Raw genomic sequence first — 13,823 nt, 5'->3', positions numbered from 1 at the left:
TGACTCAATACATGTTGGGCGTCAAGTGTTTTACGTCCTCTGATGGCCTGGTGTGGTGTTCAAACTTTGACCATAGTTTGGGGTGACTCAATACATGTTGGGCGTCAAGTGTTTTACGTCCTCTGATGGCTTGGTGTGGTGTTCAAACTTTGACCATAGTTTGGGGTGACTCAATACATGTTGGGCGTCAAGTGTTTTACGTCCTCTGATGGCCTGGTGTGGTGTTCAAACTTTGACCATAGTTTGGGGTGACTCAATACATGTTGGGCGTCAAGTGTTTTACGTCCTCTGATGGCCTGGTGTGGTGTTCAAACTTTGACCATAGTTTGGGGTGACTCAATACATGTTGGGCGTCAAGTGTTTTACGTCCTCTGATGGCTTGGTGTGGTGTTCAAACTTTGACCAGAAAGTTAGGGGTGACTCAATACATGTTGGGCGTCAAGTGTTTTACGTCCTCTGATGGCCCGGTGTGGTGTTCAAACTTTGACCATAGTTTGGGGTGACTCAATACATGTTGGGCGTCAAGTGTTTTACGTCCTCTGATGGCCTGGTGTGGTGTTCAAACTTTGACCATAGTTTGGGGTGACTCAATACATGTTGGGCGTCAAGTGTTTTACGTCCTCTGATGGCCTGGTGTGGTGTTCAAACTTTGACCATAGTTTGGGGTGACTCAATACATGTTGGGCGTCAAGTGTTTTACGTCCTCTGATGGCCTGGTGGGGTGTTCAAACTTTGGCCATAGTTTGGGGTGACTCAATACATGTTGGGCGTCAAGTGTTTTACGTCCTCTGATGGCCTGGTGGGGTGTTCAAACTCTGGGTAAATTGTTAGCGCCGTGTAATCTAAGCACAGCGCCCTGCATACAGTTGAAAAACTAATCAGCGCACCAGGCATGTTTAAAGTAACCCTAACCTCGCGGTAGCGTATCTGGCCAATCGTGTAATCACCCTGGCATTGTCGGCTGCGATGGTGAGTACAGAAAGAATTTTACCATCGCACATGTCTGATCTTATCTCATCCTCTATTTAAAAAATTGAAGGAAAAAAAAACACCCAGTAATCTAATAGGTCTGGTATGGGGGGTGCGTGTTTGGCGGGATAGGGGTGGAAGCTTTAGAGGACCTGCTGTCAAGCGAGGACCTGGCTGATCGTAAACTAAGTTTTATTTTTCTTGCTGACTGTGTGTTGTGGCTTGTTGAACCAGTGGACCGTTGCGGTCAAGATTTTGGTCCAAGATTATGTACATGGTCACGTGACCTGTACTAATGGATGTATGTGTGTATTTTATGTGATCAGTAATAGACATGGTATGTGTTTTTATTCCTCAACCAATCATTACCAGATAATGAATGTTTTTATTTCCCGCATAATCAGTACCAGATTATGTATGTATTTCTACAACACTTGATGATTTATGTGTTTTTATAGTTTATATTCCCCTGCGAACCACGGTGCATGGAATACATTTTTTGCCATGTTCAAGTAATTTACTTTTGCTATAGCGTAGTGCGTCTGATGTATTGCTCCGCGTCATGGCTCGATCGGTTGATACACGTGCATTAAATATGCCGTTATTGCTGCCAGAATTTCTGGTAATTGCGACACGATGTTTATCTGCGAGCAATTTCTTGAGACGATACATCTAGTGAGCCGTGAAGACCTTGTCTTGACGTGCCTGTGGGCTAATTGTTGAGTATCTGTCGGTATATGCTAGCATCCCGCTCTGTTCAAAATACGGGCTGTTGTTTTATTCAATTGTTTATTGCTAGAGTTTCGCTCAGTAGTTTGTTAATTTTAGCTCGTTGTCTTGTTGCAAGACTTTCAGCACGGGCTACAGGTCCATTAACAAAACCACAAAGTTTCGTACTACTTCTCCGTTTTCTGACTGGAATGTAACAATTGAGGACCATATAATAATCCAGGGGGTTAAAGTATCTTTGTCTGCGATATTAGTAACTATGTGTTTGTGCGTGTGACAAATTGTGCCGCTTTTAAGCATGTTAGTTGTTTATCTTAATTTTAAAATAGTTCTGTCCTACTGTTTATGTGATATTGTAATAATCCACGTTTGTGTTTCATATTTTTATCCTAACATTAACATCTACCGTGTGCTTGTGTCGCTTCCAAAACCCGTGGGTGTAGAGCTGCTCCTTGTCCGAGGCTACAGTAATACACTCGAGAGTCGAACAAATTGTGTCGAGTTTCTCTTCAAGGATCCCACCCACAACTTGATGACATCACTCTGCCAACGATTGAGCCTGAATCTCCGAGCTCCAGCCATGCGCAACGCTATGTCAACATAGGCAAATGTTTACTTGAGTTGACTTGGCCAGCAGAAGAGCGCGCTGAGAGATCACTCCACCCCCGACTGGGAGGATTTTTTTCTTCCATGCTTCTGGATACGTGTCTGTAGGATTGATTGAGACGGACTGCGTTTTGTCAATGGAACCGTGATTTTTTTTTTCACGCTTATTTCTTTGGTCGCCACACCCACTGAGGCGGTGAATCGAAAGCTTGCTTTAATCAGGCGTGTCGACTGCTGGATGGGCTGAGTTGTCAGGCCTTGTGTGCTGGTGATGTTTCAGCTGATTACACCGCTTTGTTTCTCTCGCCCTGGCTTGTGTCAAGGACCCCTGCTGGTAGGTGCTGTAGACATGAGCACGATAAGTCTCTGCTTGATTGATGGGGTTTTATTTACACCCATTATATAATGGCGCACTAGCTCTGAGCAACCGTGTTGTTATGAAATACGTTTTTTTTTTGTTGTAATCTTCTTGCAGTGTGGTGTATTAAGAAAAACACGTTTAAAATTGATATATCTTTTATTTTTAAAAAGTACGCGAATTTTTACTTGATTTCATAACACAAAATAAACTGGTTGAGACGCCCCCACCCCTTAAATCTTACATGTACACCCTTGATGTGTCGCCCCACCCCGTCCATCAAGTTGAGGGGTGAGAAAAGGGTCTAGAAGATAGGCAGGAGCTGGTGAAAGGTCGTGTAGGAACTGTACAGGCTTGATGGGTTTTCGGTGTGATTAACAGAACCGTTAAGGTGTTGTTTTTGTGTGTGTTTAAAGTCTTTTTTTTTAGACTTCGTTTTCTAACCCGTTTTACAGAAGCATTTTTGTATCGAAATGTTGTATTGATAGCCATCCTCTATACATGAGTAACTCGTGAACTTTACAAAATACATATTCTTTGAAAATTACATACAACTTGTATATAGTTACATATCCCTGTATTTAATCTGTATATAATATCTGACATGACTTAACAGGCGTTGATATAGTTTACAATTATTTAGTCAAGGTCTTTCCGTCACGTATTGCACCAACCAAAGCATAGAGACGTCATGGCAAGGTAGCGTCCCGAGGCGCTCACCTTGAAGTGTGTACAAGCATGGAGAGTCCACGTGACCTCGAAACACCAGGGTCCCTACTTTTGACTGCTGTGCCATCTGGCAGCAATAACGTCCTGCTCAAGTTGGTGGAGATTAGTCTTAAAGTAACGCCGTTTTTACTCTTAATTAGTATTAGCTAAATACAGTGTTTATGGAAAGCTGAGTTCGCTACATGTTATTGAGTAGGTAACTTTTCCTCCCAAAGGCTTAATTTGCCCTATGTTTATATTTTTAAAATGTATTCTGAACACTTTGACAGCAATGTTCTAACAGAATAGGTATATGAAACTTAAATAAACTTAGACACGGGATTCAACAAACTATGTATACTATAAGTGCTGATAATAGCAGACATAGGCTTTAGAATTTCCGTGTTCATTGAATTATAGTCGAGATATATTGTGCCCCAGTAAATAGAATAAGAATCTATATACAACTACGCGGGTTGTGTAAACTTAAAGTACAAACAGTGGTTGTCTCCAAACGAATTTATGTCGTTTTTTTACTACTCTGAAAACTTGTTCATATGTTGATATAGTTCATGCCTAGTAGTTATCTAATAAGTAAATAATAAATTATTCTTATACATGTGCTTTTATTGATTTGTTACCACGATTTTTTTTCACATGTATATCATTGTGGTGCCTTCGACACTCGGTTTCTTACACGTATTTCTTTTTGTTTTCCTTGATACTTTTTCCATTCTCCAAGGTTTAAACAGAATCTTTTCAATTGAATGTCTATCCATCTATTGCTACAACACTGCCTTAGATTGTCCGCATAGATTGCTAAAATAAAGAGTTTCCTGGGCGAGATTACCCTTAAATACCCGTGTGTCAGAAACCTTACAGGATGGAGAAATCCTAAACTTTTTTCTTGTGAGAAAAGGTTTTGTCATTTGCCCTTTGGGCCACATCAGAGTTCTTTCTCTATCCCGAAGAGCAATAAGTCAGGCCATTTCTGTAAATCCCTTTCTCTCCCTCTCTTCCCCCCCCCCCCATCACTGTTATGATGAGCTGGTGATATTCATACAACTGTAGTTTGTATTCCAAACACCGCTGTGTTGATACATTGACTTGTCGCCATTATTTGGATAACCAATTTAGTCATTGATTTTTTCGGGGGAGACGGTTGGCTTTGATCTCCCCGTCTTCCCCTTCCCCCGTCCATTCGAGGCGAGTTGACAGCTTCATTAACCAACACTTTCCTCGGCTCAGGCGACACAACTCTCGCATCGTCAGCTGCTGTCTTTTATATCACCGGGGCCCGCAACTCCTGGCTTTTTTCTCTCCTGCCGCTGAAATCTTTCTGCTGGCCTGTTGGATTAACCAGACTTAGTGTTAAAGATGCGCTGGCTGAATGGGGTTTTTATGTTGTTGTTTGGAAGTTTAATTGGGAAGACGTCCGGAGCTGTGCGTTGTTTTGTTTCATACCCACATTGAGGAATTCAAACTATTTTGCTCAGCCCCATCACTTCTTTTAATATGGATGTGGTAAAGAGAGTAGTACTAACTGTATAAATGTTCAACTTACAGCTTTTCCTCAGCCATTTTTGTACCAGTCGGCAAGAACAACTTCCATCAGAAAGAATGTGGGATGGTTGCACCAGTAGTAAAGCATGTTATGTCAATAGCTAATTCTGCTTCTACTTGTAATAATACATCCTTTCAATTAGTCAGTTTGTGACAGTGAATACTTGAAGCAGAGAATTTCGCTTTGATTGCTTAGTGTGGGAAAAACTTGGTTAGAACTTTGTTCTGTAATTGTAGATCCAGTAAAAAGATTGACAAATTAATTAGTTCGATGAGCGATTAACAGACCGTTTCTTGCTTTAACTAGAATAATTAACCGTAGTCACCATCGTGTTCACGTGATGATGTCACGTATGTGAAATGTCATCAGACTTGACGTCTACTGGCTAGAGGGGTGCCAGAGTCACAGAGAACACCGCGGTCAGCGGAGTCATAGTGTTTCTCTTGGTGTTTATCGGATTCGATCTTGACCCAACCTAGCCCATATCCCGACTATATCCCGACTATATTCCTAGCCCATATCCCGACTATATTCCTAGCCCATATCCCGACTATATCCCTAGCCCATATCCCGACCCGAACAGCAGAAACCAGCCTTAATACGAACTATTATCCGAACGGCTGGCTTTACATTAAGAACACGTCTCTCCAGCCTTGCTTGCCAGTTACTTGTCCACACAAACTTGAGCCAACTTGGTTACGTCAGGTGTGCTAGTGGTACACATAGTATGAATGGGCGTTTGTACCTTCCCCCCCCCCCCCCCCCCCCACACCATACACACACGCATACCACCACCTACGCCAGAGATTACTGTTGTTTACTCGCACATATATTTCTTGTTAACACATCCCTACGCTATAAATTGTCCCGGTTTGAGTGATTTAATGCATCCGGCGCTTACAGTATTACAAGGTAGTCTCACACGGCTTTCTGTGTGGACGATTATCTTGCCGATTGGCTGCATAGTCATTTATTGCTGGCCACTTCCGGCACTAGTCGCATTTAAATGGTTGTGTATGGGATACACAAAGCAAGATAACGAAATATTCGGGGAGTTGCAGTTTAACCGTATAACGTGTGACTCTCCGTAACGTCTTTTAGCAAAATGTGCAAGTAATAACTAGAAGAATAGGCAAATAATCGATCTATTTGCCCAGGCTGCTCCGTGTGTGCAGGACTAGCTCCATTTGTCATTTACCCTGACGGTAGGCAAACTTGTCTTTTCACTACTATGAACGGGTTAAACATAGAATGTGTAGTGGTGGTTGAATCACTAGCTGCCGCTAAACTTTTCACCGTAACGCCGTTCCGAATTGAATCGCCGATAACAATATTCGAGTTAAAGTGGTGTTATAGGCGATACAATTGTGTCGATAAGGGTTGATGTTGATTGGCGTAGACTGTGCCTTGAGGTAACGAATAGCGACTCGTGTAGTTTCTGACGTTGGTGTTTGGGTGCGAGATGTAGACGGGATAAAGCTATGTCGGTGTGAAAATAAGATAGAGTTCAACGTTTGTTTCGACTCTAAGTTCTTGCTCATAAATATATCGTGGTGTTTGTGTTGCCTGTTGGCATCCATGGACAGCTGTGTTTCTTTTATAAGATTTTTTTTTGCGTGTGGGGGGGGGAGCACTGGAAAAAGTATATATTTTTATATTTTCAGATACCTTGATTTTGTCGTGTTTGATACTTTGTTTTCACGGTAGAAAGCAGTTGATCAATGGATGTTATACTGCGTTAACAATTTTTGTAGTTTAAGATGACGACCCCATATATGCGTGCGTGCCACTGATCGTTAATCTACCATCAAATAGCGTAACAAAAGCATGAACTACTTTCCCCTATTTAACAACAAATTTTAAAACTCTATTTAACTGCACATTTCAAAACCCTGTACTCTTATCTAAGCCGTATCTTATTTGTGGGAACTTCACTCAGCACGTGTGTGAAAATACTTTTGACAGAAATGTAGGCATGTCATTTGACGAGGCTAGTAGACAGAAAAAATTTCAACCTGTCATGTTTGTCAAATGTAACGCTGTGAGTGTACCCACTGAACCCCCTGTGTGAGTACATTAAACACGGTTTAGACATTCCAAGAAAGGTAATTACCAAGGGGCGTGAACTCTGGCTTCATTTTGTTTGGAGAAAAACGAAAATGAAAAAAAAAAGAAAGCTACTTGGTTTGGGAAAGAAAGATACGCAAGAAAAACGCTCCAGCAACGCTAGTTTCTTTTTTAAAATCTTGACATTATAATCTATATCGCGTAACTGTTGCTGAATTTTTTAAAATTAAATTCCCCCACGTTAATTGTAGTTAATAATATTGTAATAGAATAATTTTCTTTGAGATTGTCCTGGTATATTGTGAAGATCTGCGCTCATGAATATTTCGATTCGAGAGCACACCCTTACATTTATGTATGGGATTATCGGTTTTTATTTGCAGTGTTCGCTGTCCCTTCCGTCTCTCTGTTTATATAGACTAATCAAAGATAGGCCAGGAAGGCGATGACTTAATTAGCACGTACACCGCTCGTCCTCGTCTCTAGCCCGTGGACAGTTTCTTTCTGTGGGGATGGAGGAAACTCAGAGCCGGATATAGGGCACACGCGTCTTGATGCCTTCAGACTGAATGGGAATGTCGCGTGAGGGGATATGGACATGAGTTGCGTGCTAGCTTTAGATGGGCTCGTCGGCCGAATCTCAAGTAATGTGCGTTTATGTGTAATTAAATAAATTATAGAGCAATATATCTAAATGCACACACACACACACATAGAAGTATATAAACAATTGTAAAACGTTATGTTGTGGTAAAAGTAAGAAGGAGTAAGCAAGCTGTACTAAATTATTTCATCGAACTGTCCAAATAGCAAGATGGTTTAAAAAATAGGAAAAGAGTAAATCTTTAAGAACCCTTACCCAATATAACACGACATAACAAATAGTTAACAACAACTTTCGTGTTAAATATGTGCACACTCCTTACCATCCCTAGGCCAGGTTAATGTACTGGGTGATTAAGCGTAAAGCAATTAAGAATTAAGGTGGTAATCAAGAGGAAGTTGTCAGATGTCTTTAAATAAATGATGAACATGGGTGGGATTAGAAGATTGCATGTTTTACAAAAAATATCAATGACATCTTTTGTCTCCCTTACACGCAAAGGTTATTGTATTTTTTGTTTTCATTTCCTGTTGTCGTTCATCAAGAATGACATGAGAACATTTTGTAAACAAATTGAATGCACGTTTTTCTCAGGTGGGGAAGAAACACTGACAGAAACATAATTCCTCAAATTCCTGTGCGTTGTACTAGATTTTAGTTGTTGGGAAATAACCTGTTAAAAAATGTGTTTCTAGTTGGGAATTGCCGATGTATTGTTTTAATGTGCGTTTTGTTGATTGAAAATTACCGATGGATGTTAATTAACTGTATCAACTACTCGCTGTTGTATCGAGGTGTGGTATGTGATGAGGTTGACGTCAACTGCGGCAGGCGTTGAGTGGATTACCACAGCTTATGTCGGCCTTGACAGGTAAAATAAACCCTCCCTAAAAATACGTTGCGCTGCTCCAGTGCCTCAGCTACGGGGGCGGCGGGAGAGGGGAGGGAGTGGAGAAATACGGAGACCATTAGAGCGTGAATGGGGTCCGGATTTTTTTTTCCTGTCTTGGCAAATAGGTTTTTGATACAACTGTTGAGCGTGTTTCTGGGCCATTGAGATTTTGAGGGGGATTGTTAGTGAGACATGCTTTACTCGCAGCCGTTGGTGAGTAGAAAATAGCTTTCATATTTTAGGATTTATTGGGAGTGTTCAGTGAAATGTTTCTGTTCTGTTTATCTGACACTCCCCTCTCCCTCTCTCTGTCTATATAGATTTTTTTTTAAATATATACATATGTGCATATATATATATATATCTATGTGTGTGTATGCATACGCTCAGTCAGTTCAGTCGATACAAATACGAACCAAGGTAAAGCCGATGATTCAAGATTCAAACAGCTAAGGTTTTGTTTTTTTTTAACATTGAGGAGGGGGTGTGAACTATTTCCTTCAACAGCTGTCTTGGCAGACTTTTTTTTTAATTTCAGACTACGAAATTTTTTTTTTTGTCAATTAGTTGGGTGGAGAGATGGTGGGGGGTTGAAAATGTATTTGAGTGCATATTGCCCGATGATTCATACACCGGCGTGTGTTACAAGTAGAGTACGATAGGCGTGTGTTGAATGTACACCGGGTTTTCTGCTTTGTGTTTTATTATGCGGGTTGCCTTGTTAAATAAAAAAAAGGTCTGTGTGCTAATCCAGGTACACATCCCCTACTCGTGCCCGCATGCAGGAAAAAATCAACCCGCGGGGTAGTTATAGAAACCTGCCGCGGTGTTTTCTATCTCGTCTGAATCGAGTATCTCACCTCTGCTCATTAATGTTGAATAAGATATGGGAATGGTAGCGTGAAAACCGCAGCACTAAAAATAGATTACCCGGCCACTGCCGATCCTAGGGTGACGCAAACCTAAGTTGACTGCATTCCTAAAGGTGTTTCTTGTTTCAAAAACTGTAGCATTAAGGTAGGTTTTTCTTGACTCGGATCATATCACAGCACATCGGTCGTGACTTGTGTATGTAACGTACAGAAAAGTTGTTTAAAGTCACGTAGAAGTACATATTTGTTTTAGATAATTTAAAAAAAAAAATATCAGCCGGTTATTTAAAAAGTTCTATTTAGTCAGTATAATTTAGAGCAGTCCTAATAATATAAACGGAAAAAAAATTACGTAGGCCTAAGCAGCGTGCGTCGGCCTACGTTTTTTTTTTTTTTTTTTTTTTTTTTTTTTTACTCTGTTACACGTTTTTTTTTTAAAAATAAATTTTATTGTATCATTTAATTGTGTTACATGAATGGGGTCTAAACTGAATGTTGTATATCTGCAATGTGTCCCAACTGTTCTCCATATATACTGACTGCTTACAGCCAGTATTTTCCTACTGTATTGTCTCGCTGTGTCTACCCCATATCTCGGCCTAGAAATGTGAATTAACTTAGACATACTGCCATTCCTATTGATTATTTTTTCTTCTTTCAGAAAGGAAACTGACGTTTGCTATGTTTCATTGTAAGGAATCGTTAATCTAAACAAGCCTGCCCTGCTACCGACAGGCACTTAGCACCTGTAAGATTCATATGCCTGTCTATAACTCCCAGGACTAAACCTACCTGGCAAAGGTCAAGGAGTTGAACTGGTAGCTCGCCATTTCAATGAGGTAAATGCCCTCTCTACTCATGGTCTGTTTATCTCAATGTATTTGTGGGAACACAAAGATACCTTATGTTTATACACAACTTCAAAGGTGTAACTAAAAACAGAAATGATTTCTGACATATTGGCCGGTGTCCTTTAGTATATACACAAAGATTGTTTATGAAATGATTCTTTGATTGTAACTATGGAAACATATTAGCTGTCTAAGGAAAGAACACATAAGGTTTTTCATCAAATTATATGTCTGGCAAGTTTTGTACTTGAGGCTCAATATTTAATTTTTTAAATTGTTGTTTATGGTCAGACTTCTTTACAGCATTTAATTTAAAATTAAGAAAAAAAAAGCTTTTGAAATAGTTCTATAGCTATATTTTGATATTTTAAGTTAAATTTTTTAGATTTTCATTCAGGTGTGTTGATGCGTCTGTGGTGTAATTTGTATGCCTATGAAGTTGTTGGTTGCTTGTATGTTAGGGAGATTGATTGAGCTTATGAATAATTATTGAACTCTGGATTCCTCTGTCTACAGAATGCATAATCGCCGTGAAGATTCAGGCTGTTGTAGCCGCATCTTTTTAAAATCCATTATGGTCGTCTTCAACATATTCTTCTGGGTAAGTATGTGCTAGTCTTGTTGTTTTATGCTGGATGAGACCCTGTTGACATGTATTGCAGAAATACCTTACTTTAGTCATTGTTTCCTTAAAAAATACAATTCATATTTTACATAATTGTGTACTTGAGCTGGAGAAGTCCTGTTGTTATTTTAAAGATTTATCTCCTTTTGAGATTTTAATGACTTCACTTGTTTACCTGGAGTTTTTTCCCCAGAGGAGAAATAATGAATGATGATTTTTTTTTTTTTATGTTTCAGCTTTACATTCATTAGTCTGCCTATTTTGTTTCAGTTGAGTGGCATAGCCTTCCTTCTCATTGGGCTTGGCAGTTTATTTATGAGGCATGGCTACATAAGTCTGCTGAACAATCAGCTCTTCCCAATCACAACCTACATATTTATAGGCACAGGGGGTTTAATTTTGTTGATGGGTTGTGTGGGCTGTATAGGAACTGTCAGGGAGGTTCGCTGCTGCCTCATTTTTGTAAGTACTTACAGTAAACCTTCTATTTATTTGATTTTTTTCAAAATTTTGGTTCTTAACTTCATGGGTTTAAAATTTTAGTAAGTTACGGTAACAGACATTTTTTTTTAAAAAAAGAGCTAACAAATACATTTTCAATAGGTTTAAAAATATAACACAATATAATGTTTATAAAATTAAAAAATATATTGTTTCTATTTCAGTTTTCATTTGTACTGATGGCAGTTTTTCTGCTAGAAACCTGTGTAGGAGTGTTGGCTTATATGTATGAAAGTGCAGTAAGTGTTCTTCTCTGTCAATGCTATTTTTACTGTCTGTAGCTTTCAAACATACTATGGTATTTTCCTTATGATTTTAAGTTACAGAAATATTTGTTGTAGATTATATTAATTATAGATATATATTGTACCACTTTTATAAAAAAAATTCTTGTATTAAACATTTAATTTTCTTTCCTGAATACAATTTTGTATGCTTTAATTATTAGTTTATTAAAAAATAGTAAGTTAAGTTCCCCCTTCAGACCTCACTATCCATAGTGGAGATACAGTAGAGTATATATATTTCTTGACCTCATCATATAAATGGACAGGGATGGTGTGCTTTGCTCTTTACAAAGCCCCCTTTATTTGCCCCAATCTGAATTAGGTATCCATCACACCTGGGTGGATTAAGAGTAGTACTGCAATCCTCTGATGAGGATCCAAACTCGAGACTTTCAGGCTAGCAGCCAAATGCTCTACCTTTTAACCATGCCATCCCATTTGTAAATAACAAACCAAATAATAAAATATTTACTAGACTGATGATTTGTTTTACTTAAATTCTAAAACTGTTATATTTGTTACAGATACATGAGGAGTTAGCAAGGAATCTCAATAAAACTATAAGTGAAAAGTATTCTGTAGATAATGACGTTACAATAGCTGTTGATAATATGCAATCACAGGTAAACAGTTTTTTTTTTAAATGTATGATAATTTAAAAAAAAAAAGTTTTTGAATATAAATATGCATTAAGTTTAATTGTATTTTATTTGGTTATCTCCCTGTATATTTGTTTTAGATTCTTTTACAACATTGTAATTGTTCTTGTTTGAAAAGATGCATGATAGAATAAATTTAAAATATTTTCCCAGTTCCATTGTTGTGGGGCCACATCCAGCAGTGACTGGGAGTTCTCAAAGTGGAGCATGCAGAGAAATGATACCAGGGTGTTCCCTACAACATGTTGTAGCCTGACCAATGCCACCTGCACTCTTGCTGGTGTCTACACTGAGGTGAGCTGGATCTCATAGTTCTTCTCAATATTTAGTTAGGATTTTAAAGTATATAAAGTAAAAATGTAAAATTGTTTTATTTTATTGCTCAACTTTTATCATGACGACCTGAACATTTTGAGATAGTTTTCCCTGACTCAACTCCACAAGACATACCTGAGTCCTCACAGCTCTAATGAGTACTTGACATAAGATGGTGAACAACATGTGGGAAGTGAGAATGGTGTTTAACACTCCATCCTAAAAATAGGCAGAAACTGTCTGCCTATATAGGACACCTAACTTTTAGAAAAGCTGCCACATCAAAGAAATATTTATGATCGTTAAGGTTGAAAAAATTTACAAGTTATTGGGTTATTCATTTATCATGATAGACGTTATTCTTAAATGACATTTCATCACACTTCATCACAAACAATTTTTTTGTTGATACTTTGAAATATGTCCACATAAATTATTCCACATAACTCACCAATAGTACCCTTCTGTTATTTATTTACAGGGATGTGTAGACCATCTGGAAAAATACGTAAGATTTCACCTCATTCTTATTGGAGGGGTTGGTCTTGGACTGAGCATTCTGCAACTCTTTGGAATTATTTTTTCCTGTTGTTTGGCACAGAAAATCAAAGAAGAAATTAACTTGTAACCAGCTTTAATCAGGACCTGTAACCAGCTGTATTCAGGACTTGTAACCAGCTGTCATCACATCCTGTAACCAGCTGTAGTCAGGACCTGTAACCAGCTGTGGTCAGGACCTGTAACCAGCTGTAGTCAGGACCTGTAACCAGCTGTATTCAGGACTTGTAACCAGCTGTCATCACTTCCTGTAACCAGCTGTAGTCAGGACCTGTAACCAGCTGTAGTTGGTTTGTGCCATTTGTAGTCAAGATTTGTGCCAGATACAGTTTGGGATTTGTATCTGATGTATCCAGGATTGGTTGCTGCTGTAATAAGGATTAACTCTGAAAGGATTCTACTTGTATATTCAATGAGTGATCACTGATGGAGTGCCAGAACCTGCAGCTGTATGACAAATGTACATACACTGTTGTTTTTTTTTGGTTGAGTTTTTTGTGTGTGGATATATGGAGTACCAGGCATAACAGGAAGAAATCTTGTACTAATGAATGACTTTTGAAATACAAGTTAAAACAAGACAATCACATTTTCACTGGAAAGTTACAAGGTGTACCAGAAATTTAACTCTAGGGATAACTTGGAGTGTAAGTTAAAC

The 13,823-nt window shown here is 38.8% G+C and overlaps 1 protein-coding gene across 8 annotated transcripts in view; it reads left to right on the top strand.

Moving 5' to 3' along the window:
- The window catches only part of LOC131945028 (CD151 antigen), a 30,818-nt gene extending 16,995 nt beyond the window's left edge, over window positions 1–13,823 (top strand). For 4 of the 8 annotated variants that reach the window (XM_059305994.1, XM_059305999.1, XM_059305997.1 and 1 more), the window contains exons 2-8: window positions 10,031–10,208; window positions 10,737–10,821; window positions 11,116–11,307; window positions 11,511–11,585; window positions 12,158–12,256; window positions 12,446–12,586; window positions 13,089–13,823. In XM_059305994.1, coding sequence (XP_059161977.1) covers window positions 10,204–10,208; window positions 10,737–10,821; window positions 11,116–11,307; window positions 11,511–11,585; window positions 12,158–12,256; window positions 12,446–12,586; window positions 13,089–13,235 — 744 coding nt within the window. In that variant the 5' untranslated portion in view covers window positions 10,031–10,203 and the 3' untranslated portion in view covers window positions 13,236–13,823. Of the gene's footprint in view, window positions 1–2,580; window positions 2,639–5,950; window positions 6,140–8,645; window positions 8,711–9,351; window positions 9,515–10,030; window positions 10,209–10,736; window positions 10,822–11,115; window positions 11,308–11,510; window positions 11,586–12,157; window positions 12,257–12,445; window positions 12,587–13,088 lie in introns of those variants that run through there. The other 4 variants (XM_059306000.1, XM_059305995.1, XM_059305998.1 and 1 more) reach the window with 4 other exon arrangements.

This window comes from Physella acuta, unplaced genomic scaffold (genome assembly GCF_028476545.2).
Source record: "Physella acuta isolate Inbredline_101_S28 unplaced genomic scaffold, ASM2847654v3 ptg000519l, whole genome shotgun sequence".
Taxonomy (NCBI): Eukaryota; Metazoa; Mollusca; class Gastropoda; family Physidae; genus Physella; species Physella acuta.
The sequence above is the reverse complement of the archived record's forward strand: the minus strand, read 5'-3'. Positions and strand labels throughout refer to the sequence as shown.